Source organism: Neolamprologus multifasciatus, chromosome 17 (genome assembly GCF_963576455.1).
Source record: "Neolamprologus multifasciatus chromosome 17, fNeoMul1.2, whole genome shotgun sequence".
NCBI lineage: Eukaryota > Metazoa > Chordata > Actinopteri > Cichliformes > Cichlidae > Neolamprologus > Neolamprologus multifasciatus.
In genome coordinates this window covers 3730676-3755901 of record NC_140455.1, presented here as the reverse complement: position 1 = coordinate 3755901, position 25226 = coordinate 3730676, and the positions used below count along the sequence as shown (strand labels likewise).

Below are 25226 nucleotides of genomic sequence, written 5' to 3'. Positions count from 1 at the left end.
GTAAACCATCTGTGTGGATGCACAGAGTCAGGCTTCAGCACAACCTCTCAAAGTGATCATTTAGACACATATATGGCTTCACATCATCAGTATTTTGTGAAACACAGACAGGAAGCAATCAAATATCATTTCAGCAGCTTATTGATGACGTTTGTCACCAGCTGGTTTTAGTCAGTGTCCAGTAAAGACCGACTGTGCAGAGATCTAGTAATCCTGCACCTTCATCGACCTGAACAAAAGTGCTGCCTGAAGTGAAATACTGAGGTTTTGCAGACACATGACTTGTGACCATGTGACATTAACTTGTCCAGCATTTTGGACATGTGACAATCAATGAATCATTCTCCAGAGACACGATAACGAGCACCAATGAGGGGAAAAGAGAGATTATTATCCAGCAGACTGTGAGTGGCAGTCGCTGGTAAAGCTTCAGTCTCACTGTAAACCAGTCAGTGACCCATGGTCCCATCCCATGGTAACCACTCGTCTCTAGGGAAAAATGCCTACCCCCTACTGGTTGGCCCTCTGCGCAGGAGTGGAACTGTGAAACGAAGACCATTTGCCTTCAAAGTAAAAGTTGTGCCTCAGCGTTGCAACCAACTTGTTTCATTAAGTGCAACTTTTACTCTGAAAACCTCTCCACTTGCAGTTTCTGTCACACTTTTATAAAGACTATAAACCTGATGTTTCCCATGTGTGCAGAGCTTTTATGAACACTGAACAGGTTCTTACCCAGAGGGATGAAGTCAGAGCTGGACTTGAAGAGCGCCGAGGGCAGCAGCTGGAACTGAAGCACACAGAACGAGCGTCTGAGTCACTTTAAACTTTCAACAGCAACGAACAAACGCACTGATCAGAGCGAGTCCTGCTGCAGCAGGTGCTGCACGGTCTGAATACAGATGAGGGCAGGATACACCTGAGCTCACATCTGTCTACAGACTGAACCTGCAAACTGCAGCAGAGGCTTAACGTCTGCATTACTCACAAACCAGCAAGTGTTTAAAGTAGTGCTGTCAATAGATCGCAATTAATCGCAGTTACTTGATCATATAGGCTGTTTGCAATGACATTTCAACTTCATATTTAAGCTTGTAACTGACATTTATGCAGTTCCAATATACTAACAGGGAAGTATACACTAATATATATTAGTGCTGTCAAACTATTCAAATGCTCATGCAGATTGATCACAGGGGAACTGTGGATTAACTTTGATTAATGATTAAACATCGTTTATTTTTATTCTATATTAATCACGTTTCATTTTGCATGAGCAAACAGACTCGAGAAAAAAGGGAAAATATCTGCACTAAACATGTTGAACATTCATGTAAAAACTGTAAACATGTGTCCTCTCTCTGTCACTCTTGGGGAGGCTTCCAGTCCTTGAACGAGGAACCAAAGCTGTGTGAAGGTTCTCAGTGATGTTAACGGCTCTGCAGTTTGTTCTGCTTGACGTCAGTCGATGTGTCGACTTCCTGAGGCCCCGACGCTCCGCGAGTGTCCAAGCTGGGTGAGGCGTTAGCCAAAGAGCTAGCAGCATCCTGGCTAACGTGTGCTTCGAGTCAATGTGACATTTAAAGCTGGAAGCGCTTCGGTGAAAACAGAATTCCTTCTTATGAGGGTCGACTGTTCCATCTTATTGTTTTAATGCTCAAATCTCCCGTGGAGAGGCCGAAGGGCGTTTATCATCTTCCACATTGAGTTGATTGGTTCAGCTGCGTCACTACAGACCAGCTGCCCGTGTGAAGCTAACTCTACTTGGACAAACTGCCCCAAATGTTTATAGAAACATTGCAGGGATTTGAGTCACTCTGCACTCCAGGTGTGTTAAAATTGTAATCCCGTTGCCCGTGATGGCGGATTAATTTTAACACGTTAATTTTGACAGCACTACTTTTAATATTAATATTTGCTCATATATGAATGCATTAAAAGACTGGGATGTATACAAACGTTGACGTTTAAGTTGAATCCTGTACCTCTTTGGTCTCATCCGGGTCTGTGTGGTCTACAGTGAGAGACAGGTCGTTCTGGAGATACTTCAGTGCACTCAGTGGCTCTGACTGGGCTTTTTCTTCAAACCTGTGAAACCAGCACACAGTGATGGCATGAACACCAGCAGAGGAGGCTGCAGTTACAGCTACTGGCAACTTGATGGCAACAGAAGCAAAGCAACTGAGTGCGTGCTAGATTCCCAAAGATGAGTCAAGTCAAAGGTGCTAGACAGGAAGTACTCCTCCCTTCTCACACAGATCTGCACCTCTGCATTGCTCCTGCTACTGAAAACAGTTACACTTACTCTTTTTAACTTTACGTATGCAAATCATGTCACCACAGTCACAAAAGCTGCCCCAATTTATAACTTTATAATTATAAATGAAGCAATTAACAAATCTTATTTATTGTTAGTTTATCCCGTTGGTCACAGCGGGAAGAAAGAAACCCTCCAGGAGTGCTGGGTTCATGAAAGAGGCAGCTCTCTGCTGCAGCTGGGAGTGACAAACAGCTTATATGTGAAGTAAGAAATAATATGAAAGCAGAAGAAGAATCTCATGTTTAATGTCTGTGAAGGTTCTCAGTCATCCAGGTCATCGTAGTCAAAGGAGCTTGCAAAGAAAAGCGTCTGGACTTCTTTAAGTTACTTGAAGACGTTTCACCTCTCATCCGAGAGGCTTCTTCAGTTCTAAGGTCAAATGGTGGAGAGTCCCAGATATAACCCTAGTGGGAGTGTCCCCCCACAGAGGGACAAAAGGACCCTTTTTTATTAAACTCATGTTTAATAAAAAAATTAAACATGAGATTCTTAGATCGTGAGAGAAATCCAGAAGATTCCACGTTAAACTTAAACTGTTCACCTCAGAGATGGATACTTACTGAGCATTCCTGCTCTAAGGTAAAGGGTTCAGGGTGTAGACTACACTGATGGCTGCTGGTAGCTTTTAAAGGCACAGACCTGTATTTTCTGATGAGGTATCTGCAGTGGCGCAGCAGGTATTCCTTGGAGGGCCGACACAGTTTGAGGGACCAAAAGTCATCCAGGCGCATCTTAGGAGAACAAGACTTCCCGGGGTTTCCCCCAAACAAGTAATGCACCTGCAAACACACAAACAAGTATAAGATACATTCATCATTCACTCTTTAGTATGTTTTAGACATGTGCACAAGATAAATCTGCCTGTTGGTGTCTGCAGTATGAATAAAACACACCGCTCTGAATTTAGCTTCTAAAATACATGTTGATCTGTAGGCTCGACCAGGCCTGTACGAGGCTTCGTCCCACTCCACTGTTAATCCACACTTCCTTCACATTTACCTGCTGTCTGTTTGCACAGGAAGTCTCACTTTTACAATACAGTTTGAAGCATTTCAAATAAAAAGAAAGGTCAAAGTTCAGACTTGTTGTTAGGTTAACATCGGTCAGAATGTCAAAGGGAAAAATGCTGGACTTCAGTCAAGCTGCGTAAATCATTCTGCAAGTGACAGTTGTTTGTTCATAGTGATTCTCCTTCTTTATTAAGGAAAAGGGGAACGACCGACAAACAGTTTAAAGCATCATTAACTGAATTTTTGCAACACTGAAACTCTACACAAGCGCTTCGTGTTGCCAGATGTGTGACTGGACAGTGAGCTGGGCTGTGTTTGTGTAACAGTGTAATTACTTTGTGCATCTCATCGTAGACCAGCTGGTGAGCAAAGCGTGGACATGGCTCCTCCTCCTGCAGAGCCTTGCTGGGGTTTTCTTTCACTGCCTGATCGTTCTTGTACACACAAGACCTGAGCAGGAGCACACGCACAATTTACATCAAAGATACACAACACTTCCTGAAGCCCTCAGGAACAACTGTTTGTTACAGCACAAACACACGTTTGTGAGAAACATTATTGACAACACTGCATATTATTCCAGTCACATTAACCCACAACTCCAACCTAAACCTTAATCATAAAACCAAGTGTGAAGCCTCAAACAACCATTTGATCGAGTTCAGAAAAATATTTACGCCCCAACGTTTAAAAGAAATGAGTCCCTCACATGATGCAAGGTTATCATCGTTAACGAAAACTAACGAAATAACGAAAACTAGAAGTGAAAAAAACATTTTCGTTAACGGAAATAAAAATAAAAACAAAAAAAGGAAAACTAACTAAAACTATAATGAGTGTTCACAAAACTAACTAAAATTAACTGAATTTATAGCAAAAATGTGTTTAGTTTTCATAGATGTGTGCGTGTCATACAAGAGTCAAGGGTGAAAATGAAGTTTAGTTTCCAGATTTTTTTCTTGCTGTGTCTCATTATGCCAGCAGGTGGCAGCACGTTAGTCGAGTCGTCTGTGTCGCTGCTCCATCCACGCGCAGAATCATGTCAGGAAAAGTCGGGAGCCAGAGTCCAATTTGGGATTACTTTGAATATGACTGTGTTTTGGATAAAGCAAATGTCTTGTAGTGGAAAGAGACAAATTATGAGGGACATTTCTAAAGGGAAAAAAATCCCACAAACCTTAAAGTGCACTTGAAAAGCTCACACAAGAAGGCTAACCTAGCTTAGCTTGAGAAGGTAAGGGAGCACACTCAACCCTCATCCCCAGAAAACAGAAGCTAACCCCAGGCAAGGCAGCGTGATGCATCCCGAGACAACAGGACGGGGATATCTACACAACTGTGTGAGTCAATTACCTTCAAAAAGTTTATCAATTCACTTGAACCAAAATTACGAACACCCGGTGCTGCAAGAGTTAATAGTCTCATTGGGGCCAAGATATACATTTTATAGTTGCCTGGTATCAATGGTTGTTCATCTGCCTTTATTTATTTATTTAAAGAACCCATAGGTGGGAATGTGAGTTGTCTGTCTCTGCGTGTTAGCCCTGCGACAGACAGGCGACCTGTCCAGGGTGCAGTATGGTAGCTGGAATAGCAACATACCCAAGGATGAGCAGAATGACTGATATGATGAAACTGGGATTTTGTTACACTTAATTATTGCAAACACAACTAAAACTATAACTGAAACTAATCAAAACTAAACTGAAACTAAGGATTTTCAAAAAATAAAAACTAAACTAAACTAGCAAACAATTGGTAAAAACTAATTAAAACTGATAAAATTGAAAATCTGAAGTCAAAACTAAATAAAAATAAAAACTAATGAAAATTGCAAAACTATTAAAACCCTGACATGATGCTGCAAGTGTCTCACTGAAGGATTTCACTGGACAGAGAAGAACATTTACTGAACTCAATGTTCAGGAACACGGAGGCCTGCAGCCTGTTCTTACACACACACACACACACACACACACACACACACACACACACACACACACACACACACACACACACCTCTCAGGGATTACGAGCGCTGTGTGTGGAGAGGTCGTGAAATACTCTGCAGTGACGTTTGTATAGAAACGTTGAGTGCGAAGCGCACACGAGTAGTGTTTGCACGCATGCTCTGCTGTGTGTTGTGGTGAACATCTTGGCTACAAAGAGCTGGTGTGTGAAAGTACTTCCTGTGAGTGTTGTTGTGGTTACGATCAGAGGAAGCTTTTAGTAGGACGAAGCGAGTGTTTATCTCTCCGTCTCCTACCAGTTGTTGCGGGCGATGTCGTAGATCCAGAAAGAGTTGCGCACATTTTCCTCGCGTTTGTCCTTGTCTTTACTGAGGCCGGACAGGACGTGGATCTCGTTGAGCTCGGGGTCGATGGTGGCTCTCTGGGTGAAGCCCGTCATCGGCACTGCGTACACAAGAGGAGCAACCAGATGGTCAAAGAGAAACACATTTACTCCTCCTGCAGGTCTGATTGAGCTCAATCAGGTCAGGATTTCATGCTGATAATAGCAAAATGAAAGAAAGCGGCAGCGTTAGGGGCTATCAAAGGAAACTACTCAACAACATAGCAACGAGCACCATGGCAACAAGGACTGACACAGAAAGAAACAATGAACAGCATGCAAATGCAGCTCGGTGTGATCACACGTCCCAACACACACTGTTGATCTTCTACGATTACGGCGGGCTCAAGGATCGAGCCAGGTTAAACAAGCACGGGGGGCGGGGTCTCTGCAGATCAATGATTAGATTACATGATTAGATGCAGACTCTAATCATGCACAGGAGCATGCACCTGAAGCATGCACAGGAGGAACTGTGCACGGTTTATGATATGAGATCCTAAACGAGGAGCTTGAGTCTGCCTGCAGGCCTGAAGCACACGTTGTTTACATCTTCATACGGCGCCGTTTAATAAAATCACGAATTCAATTAAAAGCACAAATGTGGAGTTCTGGGTCAGCTATAACAAAAAGTTCACACGCTGGCAGGTCAGTCTAATGCAGCGCATGCTAAATGTCCAGCAGCCACAGCTCAGCTCACAGCAGCAACTGTTCACACGATGGGCATGAAACTCATAATAAGCTGCTGACAGCTCAGCACTCAGCTGACTCATGCTGTGGTGATGTGCTGATTTCATTTCTGGAAAACTACCAGTGCATTTAAATGTGTGAAACTCAACCAGTGTGTGTTTAATGAATTATTAATGATGTTTCCGACAGAGCAGCAGACTGTAAAGCTCTGTGAGAGGAGCCAATACTGGGTCAATGAGTGGTAATAATATAAGTTATTTATACTTTTACTCCTTAAACACATATCTGGACTTTGTACTCCTTAAACAGGCTCTTATACTTTGGCTGGACTTCTTTCAGGCCTCTGGGCCTTATGAAAGGCAGGTGTGTTCAGGTGTGTTCAGCAGCGGATGTCACATAAACACAGATGAAGAGTCACAGTCAGGGGTCGGCCGCTTTGGTGTTTTGGAACGTATCTTTGACACAACACTGGAAGAAGTGCAGATGTGCATATGTTGTGACTGCAGTTCAGCTAGTTGGTGATACTGAAGAGGAGCGTGCATGAAGGGAGTGACGTTTTCTGTTTGTCAGGTCATTGTAAACGTTTCTATCAGCTCAGCAAACATCAGCAAACACACAAACCAACCTGCCTGCACTGCCCTCAAAACCCCAACCAAACAAACAAAAACCTCCAACAACTTCAAGAACTGAATGTGTTAGCTTCACCTTGCAAACGACGTCTTTTATATAGTCCACAGTTACCAGTCAGCACAACAGGACAAGCTGGTGTTTCAGTGCTGAGCTCACATCAACATGAGACGTGTTTGGCTTCATAATCAAATCCTTTCGGTTCTTTCCTGCTCACATTTTTCTTTCCTGCTCACATTTTTCTTTCCTGCTCACATTTTTCTTTCCTGCGCATCATCACAGATTTGATGATCGCTCCAGCAGAGGTAAGACAGAGGTAAGTGGTGGGTAGACAAAGGTCTATTTATACTGGCTCTGAGGTGAAGCTCAGACTGTAGCAGACATTTTAGTGGAAGTGGCACTGGCAGGAAGTGTCTGAAGAGTGGTGGAGCTCCTTAACCAGACGATCGTCATCTCTGTTCTGATAGCTCACAGGATCTGTTAGCCTCGATCATTTGATCACATTATTCATGTAGCTGAGTCAAACAGAGCCCAGAAGACTACGAGGCAGCTACCACAAAAGTGCAAATGAAGATCTACCACGAGAGGAGTGCTCTCAAACACAGCTGTAGGTTTTTAGTAAGAATTTATCAATACGTTTCAGAACTGAAGCTAGCGAGCTAGTTAGCTTAATTTAATAAAAGGGTGATATTTGTTTCCAGGGATGTGTTCAGTAGCGCCTCGTTTTCAGGGTTGGGACAAACCCCTAACATACGATTAAAGTGGAGCACTGCCCTGAATACAGGATCTGTGATTCCTCTCAAAGAAAACAGCTAATGCCCCTTTTCCAACGGTACCTTGGCTCAACATGCTTTTCAGGGTTTCTCAGTGATGGTACCAAGTACGTTGTTCAGGTGAGTCGAGCTGAAAATGTGACGTCACTGACACTCGGTGACTAATAAGGGACTCCACTAAAATCTAAATCACCACTTTTGAAACAAGGGAGTGTAAAAAAATGTCTGATTACAGGCCACCTGTATGTGTTGTTACCGATAGCTTGATCTGTGTCGTCCCTCCCTGTGTGCAGCTTTATAAACCAGTGGACCTCATCATCCAATATGACATGTTCTTACCCATCCCAGAGTCTTTCTTGGTGCCATCCGATATGATTTCTACGTGATCTCCATCCACATCGTAACTGAAGAAATCATTGAGGTACGTCTTTGACCTCTGACCACCAAACACGTAGAGGCAGCGGTTCCTCTGGCGAAGAAACAGAAATAATGGCCGACATTAAAGTCAGTCGCCGATGGGATTATCCTCAGAAACAGATCCGATGACGCACTCACAGTGTGGAAGAGCATGCAGTGCCCGATACGGGACTGAACATCCTCTGGGCCAGCGTTGCACGAGTCCTCCCGCAGGAGGCTCCACGTCCCCAGCTGGCAGTGGTAGGCGTACAGGCCGCTGAACTGCGGCTCCGACGTCCGGCTGTCGTCCACGCTTCCGTTACACGTCAGGATCCGACCCCCAAACGTGTAGATCATGTGCTTCTCAGAGTCCATGCACATCTGCAGGAAGAGCAGTTTGTCACTGTTAATAAATACAAAATGCATCTCTGAGCTGAAACAAGTTTGATTTAAATGCTTCAGATGAAATCAAAGCTTCCTTCATTACATTTTCTCCATTTGCATTTGTTGAGTTGAAGCTTTTTAACCGCCTCGTGTTTTCTTGGACACGACAAATGTCCAAAGTGGGGATGTGTGCGACTGCACGACTAATCAGTTGCTCGTTGCTGTTCTTACGAGTCGTTTAATCTAACTGTTAAAATTTTAATTTGATGCCCAATGCTGGTCAATTATTGTCCTGAATGTTATGCAGACATCTGCCACCAGATGGTGTTGTTTAAAAAAACTAATCTGTTAATAGGCTGATATTGTTAACACTATCAGAATGAGATAGGCCCTCTAAGGCTAAGGCTGTCAACTCCTGGGTTCAGCCCCAGCACATCCTACTGGGAGGAGACGCTGGAGAGACTACACCTATCGACTGGCCTAGGCGATGTTTCCCTGGAGGAGGAGGGCCCAGAGGGAAGTCTGGGCTTCCTGCTGCACCCAAGACTTCAAAATAAGTGGGAGCAAATGGATGGATGATTTATCAATATTTAGGACTTTTCGGATCTATATTTGGTATATTTTAATAATAAGTTAAGCTGTTTTCACACTTTCATATCATATTTTAGTATAACATGTGATGTTGATGATGCAGGATGTGAGGAGCTGCGCAGTGAAGCAGCAAGAATGTGGAAAATGGTTTAAAATGGTTGGTTTTCAAGTTTAACTTGATGCCTGAATGCTTCCTGGTCACCAGCAGCATCCCTGGTCCAAAGTGAAAAACATCTGCCGTAGTTTCACCCTAAGGTGACATCTCAGAGCTGCTTTTGGATGATGTTAAAAATAGTTCAGCTGCAGCATCAAACGCTGCGTCTCAAAGAGTGAGGAGAGTCACAGACAAGTCTCCACTGTGAGGTCACGTGGACGTCACAGCTTTGTCGATCAAACAAACATGAACGCCAACAGTAGCTGCAGACCGCACAAGTACGACCACAAAGAGCTGCTCGTGTTTTCAGCTCGGGCAGGTCTGAAGTCGACTTCTGCTGGAGCTAAAAGTGGCAGCAAGACTAAACCAACGCAGCAGTGAAATGAAACCAATGTATATTTAACATTAGCTGTGCCACTTTCCTTTATCTGACATACACAAAGAAACTACACAAGGTGCACCGACCCTTCCCCCTGTGGTCTTTATTGATGTACAGGTTTGATGAAAACATTTTTGAATCCTTTTGTCTCGTATGCCAGGAAACGATGCACCGAATACAAGAGTTGTATTTATTTATACGTCACGGAGTGAACACCTACTGTAAACATACTTTTACTCCACTTACATGAAGGTTGGAAATGTTTAAAAATGTGCGAACAAAAATTAAAGACATTTAAAGCTAAAACTAAAGATTTGCAATTACTAAGCAGCGAAGGTAAGGCTTCTCCTTGAGCTGTTCAACTTAAGCCAGGTTCAGACTACACACGGTCCCTCCATCACACCTGTTGGTTCAGAGTGGAGGCACCTGTTGTGGTTTTTGGACACAATGGACAAACACGATGTCTGGGGCACATCGGCACACCCCAACAGAGATCAGCTTCCACTACAGGGCCGTCACTTCTCTGAGGTTTGCCAGTGTGAAAATGGAGAGCACCACCCGCCAAAGGTGTGTGGAACTGTCAAACTCACTAACACCAACCACACTGTGTCATCACCAGCTCCTAACCAATGACGGGAAACATGTAGTCTACACTGAGAGTGCAAAGTGGATGAGAACTGGAGAAAACCAGCAGAAGCTAAACAGAAGACTTGGGTTTGAATGAATGGCAGGCGCTGAAGATGCAGTGAGTACATTTAAAGAACTGGAGTCAAACTAACTAAAACTTAACTTTTAGAACTAGAGTCTAGTTCTAAAACGAGTCGAAACGTCTAAACGGTGAGTGGACGGGACAAAGGATGTTGAATATGGAGGGAAAGTGGAGTGTAAGAGATCGTTTTGCAGCTACCTGGTGGTCAAACACCAACTTTGGCCCTCCGTCGGCCGACGTATCCTCGCTTAGTAGCGTCCAGGTGTTGGCGTCTATGTCGTAGCGGTAAAAATCGCTCTTCAGCGACTTGCTGTTCCTGACACTGGAGTCCAGGTAACGGCCCAGCGTGTAGATCTGTCGCCGCTGTGAGTCGATGCACATCTTGTGGCATGAGCGAGCACTCGGACCACTCTGTTACACAGGAGACATGTTTACACGTGTGTCTAACAGTGACACAACCAGACCGTGATCAATCAGGAAACACTGCTGAGTGTCTGATCACCTCTTTCTCTGTGTCTCTGGAGATGCAGGCCCACTGGTTCTCCTGCACACTGTAGGCCCAGAAGTCGGCCAAATCCTGTGTCCCATCCCAGCCTCCAAACAGGTACACCGTCTCTGTGGGTGAGAAACGACCAGCACTGAGCCTTTTGTAACCATGCAAACAAGGTTGTTGTTTTTCCCTGAACCTCCTAAGACCCGAACTCTTTCATGGCAGCATTTTTAATTTGTCTTTGCTATTTGGGCTGATTGGGACCTAAAGAATGTAAAAACACAGAATCACCAGATTTTTACCTAATTTATGTTCCTGAGAAAAATGAGATCCACATATGATCATATATCCACATATATCCACATATCCACAAATTTTGATAGAACAGTGGCAGCATAACGTCCTCGTAAGTGCATATCAGGCCCTTGTAGAGAAAAATTAAGTATTTTGGTCTAGACGTCCCAAAATGACGTCCTTCTCTCACCCCAACCGGTAGCAGCAGATGGCTCCGCCCCTCCCTGAGCCTGGTTCTGCCGGAGGTTTCTTCCTGTTAAAAGGGAGTTTTTCCTTCCCACTGTCACCAAAGTGCTTGCTCATAGGGGGTCATATGATTGTTGGGTTTTTCTCTGTATCTATGAAGCGCCTTGAGGCGACTTTTGTTGTGATTTGGCGCTATATAAATAAAATTGAATTGAATTGAAAATGTGACGTCCACATATGTGGATGGTCCTAGGAGGTTAAATAAGCATCTGTGTTGCAGTTCACAGCACCCACCATCACAAGTCTCTGTTCAGAACTACGTTTTATCAATAACACATGGTGGTGGGGGTTCAAACGGTGGTCTACTCTGCACAGCGGACTCTTCGGTCAGACGGGGTCAGCATGCAAACCTGGGGATGATTTATGCTTTCGCTTACAGGGCAAAGCTAAAGCTACATTTTCCATGATTTGACAAGCAAGCCAAGAGATGGTGCATTGCAATGTAGCGTGGCTCTTTAAAGCTCTTTGTTGTGAAACTTTGGGTCAAATTCAGGCCAGTGTGGCTCAGGCAGATGGGAGATGTAGGAAGCTGCGAGAACGAGTTGTAAAGACACAAAGCATTATGAGTCACTGGAAACGACTAACAATCGGTTGATTTGTGTAAAGGATTAGCAGGAATTTGGGATTTAAAGTGCTTTCAGATCACATTCTCCCTTTGAAGTGACACACTGTGTGGAGGTAAATACGCAGCTCATGAAGCAACGGCTTTGTTAAATAGCCCGTTTTGTGCCAGAAGGGCGATTAAGCTGTCAAAAACATAACAAAGGTGACGGGAGAGAGAAGGAATATATGAGCAGGGTGTTTATAAAACGTGGTTTCACCATGAGATCATGATGTATTTGCTTCATATAAAGTGGAAATCCCCTATTCAAGCTCTTTTTAAGCATATCAGCATCTGTGGCAGAGGGCCGACGTATATGAGCGAGTGTACGTAAGCCTGGAAACTTGGAATGAGGCAAATATATGTAATTATATCCAATAATTAATAATTCTGCCATAAAGCAACATTTGAAAGTGCATAACAAAAATGCTATTTTGTATCGTCATCTAGAGGCCGAGCTAAAGCTACAGAGCAAATCAACATTTCTGCCTCCGTGCCTTCCTGTCAGTCCATCTTCTTGCAGGTATTGTTAGATGAAGGCAGCAGGACATGAGTATGATTGGTTTAGTTTGGTTGGCACCATGTTTGCAATGCAACCTTCAACCAGCTGGCGTGGGAGCTGAGAGCTGCTGACATCCTCAGCTCAACGTAAGACCAACTGGTTTCTGCTGACATGTTTCAGGTGTTAGTTTGTATTTTGTTAAATCACATTACTGTTAACTAGGGCTGCTCGATATAACCATATATATCTGATGACGATATAAAAACATCTATCGTTTCATTTTACGCTGTCGTTTGTTTCGTGGTGTCGCAAAATAAACTGTTTATGACAATATTTTTCATCGTTCTGATGTCACTGTAGTTATTATTAATTTCTTAAAGTTCTCTCTTTCTCTTATATTTAATATAACCACACTACAGATGGACAAGCACCTGTTTTTATGCGTTGTCGTTAGCAACAACAACGGTAAAATCATCACGTGTCCGCTTGTTTATGTTCCACATAAACCTTTCACAATAAAGCTCAAGATCCTGTTGAGACTTTTCAAAATAAACGGAATCAGGTGAAAGAGCAGATTATTTACGGATGAGAAGTAAAAAAGACGCCAGGTGCTAAAAAATAAACCTTAGACTCAAACGTTAGAACAGGCTTTTCCCCGCAGCACGCCGTGTAATAAATACTCACAAAGAAAACGGCGCCGTTACAACTTATGTCTAAAAATGTATCGTTTCATGCATCGGTTAAAACACTCGACTCCAGCTACATGACGCGCAGCTGGAAACACTTCACGCAAGTCGAGCTGCCCGAGAGTCACAGAAGTTACAGAAAATGTTACATTTTTGTGATTTATATCGTTATCGGACGATAGATGTCTTATATCGGGAGATGAGACTTTGGTCATATCGCACAGCCCTACTATTAACTGCAGCTTTCCACGTGTCACGCTATAATAACTCCCACCATGTGGCAACTGTCTGAAAGGACTCGAGGTTCATGTGATAGAAATATAATTTTATATGGTATAAATTTATTGTTAAATTACTGAGTAAAATATATTCATCAACTTTTTAAGTGTATTGTTAAAAAATCTACTGCGTTCTTTGTGTTTTGCCTCCGAGCAGCCAAACTGTCGTTTTTTAAACTGTCGTCTTGTGAAAGCTTTCTAAAAGCTCTTTCAGAGTTTTTCTTTGTGTTTGTTTCGTTTCATGTAAATCGTTGTAATGACAACAAAATGTCCAAACCAACAGGCTTCACTAAAACACAATCAGTGCAGCCTCCCACACAACCACAACAAATGCTGCACATCATCCAGAGACCTCAGGAAAACCTGCATAACCAAGTGTCCTGTCCCTTTGTCCCTTTCATGCCGTAAACATTTACCAGATAAGCCTTGTGTTAAAATAGAGAGCGGTTCATCATAACCGAATGTACAGTACAAATCCCAACAGCCAGTACAGGGACTCAGATCAGGGACTGGGACACCATAGCTTAACTGGTCCTTCCTTGTGTTTAAATAAATAAAACAAACTCCTTGACAAGAAATTCTAAATAAAATAAAATAAAAATTACGAGAATTTAAACGATACTGGGGACGTCCTGCACCAACTTCTGCTACCGAGTCCTGTGGTGGGACACAGAGGTCAGTGTGTGCTGCCTTCTCCCAGCTCATACACGAGCTGCAGACACTACATCACTCAGTCTCACACTAACAATGCAGCCTTTGGTTTTTCCTGACAGCCAGCAGGGAAGTGCACTACCAACAATGTTGTCAGATCCAAGGGTTCAAATAAAGTAATTCATTAAAAAGTAGCCGTTTGTCGAAACAAAAGTGATTAATGTGTTTTTACAAATAGAAGGAGAACGTTGGAGGAACTGTGGAGGGTTCATTTGATTAAACAGCAGCAGAGCTTTGCGAGCTCAGTGTGCACAGGAGGACACATAACAGTGCGCTGTGTGGGTCTCACCAGTTTGGACGTCAATGACCATTTGATGTCCTCCCCTCATCCCCGGCCTGTTGTCGTCACCGTCACCTGCAAAGAAGAAAGAGCATGGAAAAGACAAAGATGGAGTGTGAGCGTGGGGGGAGAGAGGTGAGGCGTGGAGCGAAGGGATGGGCGGGGCAGCAAACAGACAAGAAAGACAGCGCTGCTTTAGACAGGTGGCAAAGTTATCAGCATGTATTGAAACGTGTGATAAACAGGAACGTTTCCCACGGAAAGATGGGCTCACTGTTCATGTCGTCTCGGTTGATGTCTTGGCCGCTTGTACCTTTGTTGCATTTGGGGATGATCTGACTCCACCTGGGCTTGTACTCCTGCTGGCTGATATACTGGTTAAACAAGCCATCTAGCAAGAGGACACATGAATCAAATAAAAATCATTATTAGAAAGAAAACAAGCGTAATCCCATTTTCTCTCAGTCAGAACAAACACTGGCTGCATACCTCTCACAGCTTTGTCTATCAGCTCCTCACAGGCATCAAAGTCTCCTTGCAGCACCAGTCGGTCGTGCAGGTGGGTTAGCATGGGGTGCTCCAGAGCTATTCGAGTCTTCTTCTGCAGCGACTCGAAGGCCTCTGTGTAGTTATGCTGTCGGAAGTGCTTCAGGCAAAGGCGGATGGCTTCCTGTTCTCGGTACTACAAGGACACGATGGAGAGCAAACTGAGGAGTTCAAATCACTGCACGAATGCTTGGACCACACCTGACTCACAGCATCAGGTCTATCGAACATGTGTGAAACCAAAAGACACTGAAGGTTCGAGTATTACGCCTCAAAGCTTTTAAAAACAAACAAAAACGCAGCGCATGATGCCACCAGTCTAGTATTTACATTATACATTCGATTCTTAATCCATACGGTGGTTATGAGCATCGTGTTCCAGAAGCGCCTTGATGTTGGACGAGGCCTGGCTCCCAGTCTCCACTCCAACTCATCCTAAGGGTGCTTTTTTGGGGTCGAGGTCAGGACCTGTGTAGGCCAAACTCCCTGATCCATGTTCCAACAGGACATCCCCAACTGTTCCCACAAAGCTGAGAGCATGAAATTGTCTAGAGTGTCTTGATTTGCTGAAGCATTAAGAGTTCCTCTCACTAACGGGCTGAGCCAACAGTCCCGCCCCACAATCCCCTCCACCCAGCTTCATACTTGGCAAAACGCAGTCAGACAAGTAGCATTCTCCTGGCAACCACCGACCCAGACTCATCCATCAGATTGTCAGATGGAGAAACCTGAATCATCACTCCAGAGAACACGTGTCCGCTGCTCTATAGCATCTAGGGGTGGGTGCTTTGCACCACCGCTCCGGATGCTTTACAGTTGGAGGACTAGATGCAGCCGCTCGGCCATGCAAACACCCGACAGGTGTAGCCTGCCAAAACCTGCAGGACACTGTTGTTCAGAGCAGCGGCTACTGTCGTCCTCAAGAACGTGCATGACTGCTTCATACAGTTAGTTAAATGTTTCTGCCATTGTTAAGGGGCCGGTGTATCTGTGCATTGGTCCTACACAAAGCGTGTGCACTGAACCATGCTGTGGCTGTGTACTGTCACAAGGAGGCAGCATCAAAAATATGTGGAACATCTCGTCTCTGGGAAATTCTGTTTTTGTGTGTGATGTCGTTAGTCCTTCAGCCAACTCTGAACAAGACAACATCTAAGTTATAGCTTCTTTTTATGTTATTTTTTTAACATAAATAAATAAATACACACCCCATCTGAGCGCAGAATGAACAAACTTTAGACAAACTGCCTGAAATGTGTTAACAGAGACATTTTGGGGATTTTGACTCCGTCTGTGGGTTAATTATTAATCGTGTTAGTCGTGATGACGGCACATTAACACTGACAGCATTAAAAAATATATAAAGTCGCCAATTTTGCATGAAAGGGGTAAACCTAAGGATGCACTCAAAGCAGTGTGCTGCTTGTGCAGATGTAAAGTGCGAGCAAAGTACTCAAACACGACTAACTTGCATGAGCATGAACACGTCCACCATCCGGCTGAGTAATGCTACGCTAACACCAGCTTCTGCAGCTCCATCAAGCATTTGGGTGCACTCGGAGATGTTTAAAGAAACAGCTGTATATCGGCTATAATTTGTAAACTAAAGTAAACTGGAAAACAAACCACATGCACAGATATGTTGATGGTTACGGGGCTTGTGTTAGCACTGTTAATGTTGGTCACTACTCTGACATCGCCCCAAAAGCACCACACATTTCAGCCGTTTGTTGTTCTTTGTTTCCAGGAATCTCCCTGGACGTGAACAGTAGCAGGTACAGTTTTTTATGTTCTTCATGTTGTAGTAAAATATACAAGAAATGATGGTCGTGAGAAGCACGGTTATAATGTCCCGGCTCCATCATATGCAAGTTAATGATTAAACTAGCAACACGTGTACAACAGAGACCACACGATACCACTTTACAGCAACATTAACTTATGTGAGCAGGTAGGCGGACGACGAGAATTGTCAGCAGTCTGGAGATATTTTAAGACAACAAAAGTAAAGGAGGCTGCCAGCTCGGCTCTGCTAAACCGTCAAAGGAGGAGGAGGACTGAGAAAAAGTCTCATGTAAAATATCTAAAGTCCTAACAAAACGCAAACTGCAATGTGTGTGGAAGCAAATGGCGACAACCGACACTGGAGACATCACAGGAAATGTCCAGAGACAGACAGGAAAAACCAAAAGAAACTGCAGCTCTTTGATTTTACAGGATTAGAACAGAAGTTTAAGCCTAAACTCGAATCAGCAGATAAAAGCAAGTTTTTCTTTGTTTAAATTTGAAAGGCACGGCCTAAAATCCACAGAGGCCAAACTATCTTTTGTAATTAAGTAATAAACTATGATATTCATAAATTACATGGAATCCAACACATGAATTTAAGACAGAAGTGAAACTATGTGAATGCAACTAAAGAAACTGTCCCAGAGACAAACTGAGTTTGTGGGTTTTAAATGTACTTCATCTTGTAATCAGCACCTCTGACGTCCCAGACGTTTTCATTCCAGCTGATATTACGCAGGAATCCACCCTTCCACCTCTGCCCCCCCCCCTCTAACATCCAGGTGAGGCCTACCTTGCTATACCAGTTAAGGCAGGGCTGCACCACATCTGGGTCTTCAATTCCATGCAGCTCAATGTACCAGATGCTGAAGTTGAAACTCGGACCCCAAGACATCAGAGGCACTGAAGTTAAACAAACAAGTGTTAACAGCAACAAACACATGACAACACAAAGTGTGCCAAACTGCTCTCACCTATTTTGACAAATCTGCAGGGGAACATCTGCTCGTCGATCTTGTGCTTTAAGGTGAACGTTTCCTTGTTGTAGTCATTCTTAAGGCCACTGGCAGATGGAGAGAGACGATCAAGATGACACAGCTGTTTCACAAATCCTACTGGTGAGTTGAGATACGACTGAACCCATTTGCTGGACAGCCTCCACCTCTGGCAGCTAACTGGACTTCATGTGTGGCCTTGCAGCTGCAGGTCAAACACGCAGCCTGCTAATGCAGCTCTTCAGCTGGATGGACTCATTTGCCAGTTGCAGGTTCTCCAGAAACAATTTGCAACAATTGAAGTTGCACATTTACAACTACTACAATCCTGTTCTTTGAATTTGTATTTGTTGAAGTTCAAATTCACCATAACACCCGAGGCAATTTATTACTTAAGCCAATTAAAAAAAATCTGTTCAACCAGTGAATTTCTGTCCACTAGAAGTCGTCTCAACAGCCACAACTGAGAGCGCTGATGGCACTGTCATTCTCCTGGTATTGTGTCTACTAATAAAGACACTACAGGACCAGACAAACACAGAAACACGTTACCCTGAGGGGCATCTCACCTGGACAAAAGCTCGGTCATGTTCTCTTCACTCATCCCACCAAACACTTTGAACTTCTTCAAGTTGCACACATGAGTCTTCTCATATTTCCCAAAGGTGATGCTCTGAACAATTGCAGGCCTTTCCAATTTTAAGATTAAAAACTGTGGAAAGAGATCAAGACAGGTGAAACAGACTGAAAGCACAGAGCAGAGTTATGATGTGTTTAGTGCTTGTTGACAGCTCCAGGAAATTGCCTGCAATTATGCCTGCCCAGTCGCTGTGAAGGGATTCACTCATTATCTAAACGACTACATCAGGCAGTACACTATGAACTGCATCCACGTGTCACTGGTGCTCTAACAAGCCAAGACATCAAATGACAATCCACCCATGGCCACAGGCCACGGCACCGATTAAACAGGAAATGTGAGAGCGTTTAAATCCACAGAGACCAACATGTTCACATCCGCTGTAAAAGCATCGATATCAATCTGAAATGAACACAAACTCCCCACCTTCACGGTAAATAAAGTAGCAACACTGAGTGACTTTCCATTTTGTGTTTGTAATGAGACAACATGTGATGACTCCTCCCATCACCCTCCCGTGACGACTCACATCCAAGTTATAATTTACTCACCAGTAATTTGTCACACAGTTTTTTTAATTAGTCGATGGAGGTGGGGGTACGCTACTGATTTGAACGTCATGTTTTGGACAATGACACCAATTTGAATTTAATCCTTTAAGACCTACCATAGAACCAAGTCCGCCAGAGCTTATATTATATTTTTACATGCTGTGGAGCCATTTTTGGGAGCATTTCAAGTTGATATACATCAATACAACCATTACAGCCTAAATTTTAATAATATGTCTGCATTAAGTGCATAGTAATTACATAAATTGCAAAAAACTACAAAAACTTATCCCTCAAAACTGTAAATACAAAAAAGTTGCACAAAATAGTTTCCCACCACAGGAAATTTATTTTGAGTGTCTTCATAGTTTTATTTTTGAAATACACCAATTTTTATATACTGCAGGAAAAACGAAAATAAATATTGATGCAAATTTGCAAAAAAGCAGCATATGCATCAAAATAAACTATTTCCAGCAGCAATATGAGTCCTAAGCATCCCAGAAACCACACAGAAAGTCATAAAGTCAAACATAACTTTTAAAAACACCAGTATAGGCTCATGAGGTGGTGGTGAGATGGTTTTAAAAAAAAAAAAAAAAAAAAAAAAAAAAAAAAAAAAAAAAAAAACTACATTTCCGCAAAATGACGTCACTTCCGGTTTCGGGCAGGTCATGGCGGATATGCTACGGTTCGCGCTGATGGACGTAGGAAGTGTTATGAACAGCTGATCGGATCGGCAAAGCCTGTTTCTGGAATATTATGTTTTTGTTGCTGCAAGTGCTTTTTATGCAGTTTTTGCAAAACTATATGTGGAAGGAAACTGTGACCGAGGACAAGCTGATGGCATAAGATGTAAGTACAACTCCTCCAGTTTCATATGCAAAAAAAATGATTGCGCTAGCTCACGTGGTTGCAGAGCTACCGGGATTTAAAAATAGTTATGCAAAACAGAGCGTGCCCGCTCCGACCGGTTTTAAAGGGTTAAAGGGTTAAAAACGTATCCCAACGCTGAAGGTTTTGGACGGTGAGCTACACGACCTGCTGCTGTCAGTGTGGATTCGTGTGAAAATGCTTCCACTCTGGGATTCGATCATATGGTTTTCAGAAGCAGCACAAATGAACAATGTTCGTGTTGTTTTCTTTATGAACAGATCCCATCGGCAAGGATGCAATCTCCCAGGGGGAGGACAGAATGCCCCAAAACTAGTTTATGCTCCACGTCTTATACAAAAATGGAAAGAAAGGTTCTGCATCATTTCTCATGGGGATTGTTACTTTAGATTGACAAATCAAGTGTTTAACCAGCAGTTTTCTACCATCCAAACACCTCTTACTCTAAATTACAGTCAGATTCCTGCAGTTTCCTTCATTTAAAGGACATACCTGAGCTGCAGAATTATTAGAATTTGTGAAGCCTGCGTAACACCCAGCTGCTGTACTAGAAACAGAGTATTTTGAGTCTGGGGTGCTCAGTCCTCCAAGTGAGTGGTTAACCATTGTTTTGCAATGTTTCACTTCCTCTTGTCAGTCAATGCAAACTTTCAGATTTAACCTCAAAGTCGTGCAACTATCTATGACAGTGTTTGGTTGTAGAGTCAATGAGTTCAAGAGAGAGGAAGGCGAACTTTTGTGAACGTAAACAGTTGCTGTTGCTGCTTACTGCTAGGTGGGACCTCCTCGTACAGCTGCAAGATAAAGTTAGTGAACTCTTTGGAATTACTAGAACTTCTACAGAATTGAAGCCTTAAAGACGAAGCCTCCTGGAGTCGTGCTGCTGTCCTAGGACCCGTCACAAACCTGGATAAATGGGAAGGTTGTATTTGGTGCGAAATGGGGATCCGTGCACTGTGGTAACCCCCTGGGAAATAAGAGAGTAACTAAGAGTAGCTTATCTACACCGTCTGTGTAGGCTCTCAGTCATCCAGGTCATAGTTAAAATTAGGGCTGTTTGATTTAAGGAACGACATATATCTAAAGACGATGTGAAAACGTCTGTTGTTTCATATTACGCTATCATTTGTTTTATTCATGGTTTTGATGGTCACCGTAGTGGCTACATTCATTCCTTAAAGTTCTCTAACCTTACTCCTAAACGAGGGCTCCCTCTGTAACATGGACATGGTTTGTTTATGAAAAGTCTGACACGGACCAGAAAACTGTAAAATTATGCAGGAAAACAAACCCCAACTCAGACTAGGGCTGTGCGATATGACCAAAGTCTCATATCCCGATATAAGACATCTATCGTCACGATAACGATATAAATCACAAAAATGTTTCATTTTCTGTAACTTCTGTGAATCAGCTCGACTTGCGTGAAGTGTTTCCAGCTGTGCGTCATGTAGCTGGAGTCGAGTGTTTTAACCGATGCATGAAACGATACATTTTTAGACATAAGTTGTAACGGCGTCGTTTTCTTTGTGAGTATTTATTACACGGCGTGCTGCGGGGAAAAGCCTGTTCTAACGTTTGAGTCTGAGGTTTATTTTTTAGCACCTGGCGTCTTTTTTACTTCTCATCCATAAATAATCTGCTCTTTCACGTGATTCCGTTTATTTTGAAAAGTCTCAACAGGATCTTGAGCTTTATTGTGAAAGGTTTATGTGGAACATAAACAAGCGGACACGCGGTGGTTTTACCGTCGTTGTTGCTAACGACAACTCATAAAAACAGGCGCTTGTCCGTCCGTAGTGTGGTTATATTAAATATAAGAGAAAGAGAGAACTTTAAGAAATTAATAATAACTACAGTGACATCAAAACATGAAAAAATATTGCTGTAAACAGTTTACTTTGTGACACACGAAACAAACGACAGCGTAAAATGAAACGATGTTTTTATATCGTCATCAGATATATATCGTTATATCAAACAGCCCTACCTCAGACTCAAACACGACAAACCTTTTCTTACACCTACGGTAGAATCATGTGAGAGAGTTTACGGATGAGAAGCAACAAAGAGCCGTCAGGTGCTCAAAATAAACCTCAGACTCAAAGGTTAGAGCACGCTTTGTAGTAAATACAAAGAAAATGGCGCCCGTTACAGTCAAAACACTCGACTCCAGCTACACGACACATACACACTTTACACAAGTCGAGCTGCCCGGGATCCACAGAATTTACAGAAAATGTAAAATTGGTGATACATATATTGTTGTCGGGGCGATAAATGTCTTCTATGGGGATATGAGATTTTGGTCATAGCGCACAGGCCTAGTTAAAACAGACCCAGACCATGATGCTTCACATGTGAAGTTTAGATACTGGCCTTCATTCTGCCCAAACATAGAATCGTTTTTGCCAAAAATGTCATATTTGTCTCATCTGGTATTAAAACATTACTGTTTGGTTTTTTTTTTAGGTTTTTCTTATATCAAGACAATTCCTATTCACTTTATTATCATCTTATTTGTAATCGACAAAATAAACGTCCTTTTTGATAACATTGTTACATTTGTTTGACCTAAAGTAAAAGCTGATGACAGAGCTGCATCTCATCTCCTTACTATGAATTACAAACATCCACTTGATGTTTCTTATCTTTGTCCAACCTTTTGCATTATTATTTCAGTTAGTCTGTGTATAACTGTGACTTTTTTAAAATATCACATTTAGGCACATTCACACTTGCTGAGAAGCTTTTAATCCACTCACTACTCTTACATCAACTTGAGTAACTGAGGCCTGGCTTAAAACCATGTTACATTCAGGCAGATCAAGGTCAGCCTTGAGATATCCCATGTACTGAGCACTCAAAATATAAACAAGCCCAGGAAGACACTGTAAACGAGGCCAACCCCCCCAAACAACTGAAAGCACATGACTTTACCATTCAGTTAGAAAACAACACTGTGTAAATAAACATTAATAGTTCTACTGAACAACGTTGGATTCATTTTTATTAAACTGTAAAACACAAACGGCATAAACTGTTGAGAAGTCACATCTGCAAGAAAAACAAGTCTAACAGCCTATAATGAGGAAAAGCACCAGACATGATGAATGATGGTCTGCCAGCAACAGCTGGAGCAAGGTCGAGCCAAAGAACGTAAGTGTTCAAGTGGAGTTACAGAAGTTGATGAAAACCCATTAAGTTAAATGCAAAGGAAGAATTCCCACAAGTGTTTCCTGTTTAAAACAAACAAACAAAGGTGGGCACACAGGAAGAGAAGGCAAAGGTGAGGCAGCACCCACACCTTCCACTTTCTTTTTCAGGTAGATTTTCCCTTACAAACCTCCCAACACAGCTGAGCTTTGACTACATTAAACTGTTATTAATGATCATTTTTGGAATATTTTACTTACTTTTACTCGACAGGTTCAAGTACCTGCCAAACCGTTAAAGTTGTTGAGGTACGGTGACCTGACATGTAGTTACTTTTTTCGGGAGAAGGTTACAGAAAATGGGAAAATGGAGTACTGGTTATTGTATGAGTAATAACACAGACGTGACACAGAAGTGTGTTTGACATGTTTTCAAATGCCCCATCTTAAAATGTCAAAATTTCCCAAAGAATTAAGAGCATTCCCAGTAAAGCAAAGGGTTTCTCGATCCCATTGGCCTCTCTGTGCAGACTGCACAGTTTCCTGTTTATGCACCTTCACAAGATCCACCCCTCTCTAAAATATTAATGTTAATTAATTAGCCAAGCCAATTACCCGTGAACTGTGACCCATGAACTGTGACCCTATGAACCTACACAAATCACGACTTTCATGGACAACTGCTGTTCCAGGTCAACAAAATTAAAGCTCATCTGAACCAGAAATGAACCTACCTGTGGAGGATAGTTGCTCTCAGAAGACCACCTGGAGGACTGATCGTTAGGTTTATCCACCAAGATATTCCTAAACAAAATAACGAGACAAGTATTTACCCACTGTGGAATACCATCCCACCAAGTGAGCAGAAAACGCGGAAAGACAGCAGTGCAAGGTTGTGTGTCCTGGAAGCTTATGACGGTAGATTTATCACATAACAAAACTACTTTCTTGTAGTCACGCTACATTCTGTTAGAAAGCTCATTTAGGTAGCTGTTGTTGTTAGCCAACTAGCATCAAGTCAGCTACTGCTGAACTGTTTACTGAGTGCTGAACCCGCAACAGGCGAAAGCCGCGAAACTATGGGTGACTTCGTTTATATTAGATTATAACAATGGTGCTGGCGTGAGCGATAAGTAAGTTTTCCTTTCGTTGCAACAGTTTCAGATAGCCAAGCTCATTAGCATAGCTGCTAAAGCAAAGCTCCATGGTTAGATAACAACAGCCAGTTGCCTACTTCAGCTCTGGAGTCCAGTTAGCTAACGTGGACGTTCGTTTTTCACGTATTAAGATACCGAAGTGTACACTACGTAATCAAAGCGTAAAATATTATACAGCTGTGACAACGGAAGTAACAAAGAATAATCTGGGCGTGTTCCAATGCCAAGTTTTCGGGGTTGTCACTCTAAATAATATAACTATAAGAGAACAATACACCATTCAGTTGCTTTGTTTACGTTTTGAGATAACGCTCCAATTGACATCCTACACTGAAGTGGGAAACTGCCCCTTAGTTACCCACACATTTCACAGAAATTACTGAGCGTCATTTCATCACACAGAAAGTAACATCGTAAGCTATTGCTTCCAACAAACGTTTAGCGTAAAAACAACGTTATCATTATCGGGCGGCTAAATATCCGAAACCAAACGCCCCAAACGGTAGCTAGCGCTAGCTTGCTTGACTCGCAGACAAGCTAGGCCAGTCGCGCAGGGTGGAAGAAACACAAGTGCGCCGAGATGACAAAAGACCACCTTCCACCGCAAAACCTAATGCATACGCTGGGCCAGAGGATGGGAAAGATACTCACTCAGGTAAATATGTAGACGAGTAAGAGCTCCATTTAAAAACGCTGAAAGTGAGGACTCTGCTCTCGGCAGCGACAGCCATCTTGTTGCAGAAAATAACAGACAGCGAGAGGTTAGCAAGGAGCGAATATTGACAGCTCTTAAAGAGACAGTACACATATTTGTATTGTTTACGAAGCCTCCTGCACACACTGCACGATACAGTTATCACGTCAGCTCTTCATATTCATCGCAACAAAACTCGTATTTAAAAAATTATCATTTTTTTTCCAAATATCATTTCAGCTGAAACATGTTAACTTCAATCGATAAAACATAAAAAGCGAATGATAATAAAATAATAACAATACCTCCATCACATTAATGTGCTTTGAGGCTACA

At 42.7% G+C, this 25226-nt stretch overlaps 1 protein-coding gene across 3 annotated transcripts in view; it reads right to left on the bottom strand.

Moving 5' to 3' along the window:
* The window catches only part of mkln1 (muskelin 1, intracellular mediator containing kelch motifs), an 83470-nt gene extending 58489 nt beyond the window's left edge, over positions 1-24981 (bottom strand). For 2 of the 3 annotated variants that reach the window (XM_085137635.1, XM_085137634.1), the window contains exons 1-17: positions 24848-24981; positions 23774-23843; positions 18369-18511; positions 17779-17867; positions 17598-17707; positions 14960-15152; positions 14745-14861; positions 14480-14545; positions 10885-10997; positions 10581-10793; positions 8325-8546; positions 8109-8238; positions 5594-5741; positions 3663-3777; positions 2957-3096; positions 1983-2085; positions 733-787 (exon numbers count right to left, since the gene is read on the bottom strand). In XM_085137635.1, coding sequence (XP_084993761.1) covers positions 733-787; positions 1983-2085; positions 2957-3096; positions 3663-3777; positions 5594-5741; positions 8109-8238; positions 8325-8546; positions 10581-10793; positions 10885-10997; positions 14480-14545; positions 14745-14861; positions 14960-15152; positions 17598-17707; positions 17779-17867; positions 18369-18511; positions 23774-23843; positions 24848-24927 — 2107 coding nt within the window. In that variant the 5' untranslated portion in view covers positions 24928-24981. The remainder of the gene's footprint in view (positions 1-732; positions 788-1982; positions 2086-2956; positions 3097-3662; positions 3778-5593; positions 5742-8108; positions 8239-8324; positions 8547-10580; positions 10794-10884; positions 10998-14479; positions 14546-14744; positions 14862-14959; positions 15153-17597; positions 17708-17778; positions 17868-18368; positions 18512-23773; positions 23844-24847) is intronic. The other variant, XM_085137636.1, reaches the window with a different exon arrangement.
* Between the last annotated feature and the right edge of the window lie 245 nt (positions 24982-25226).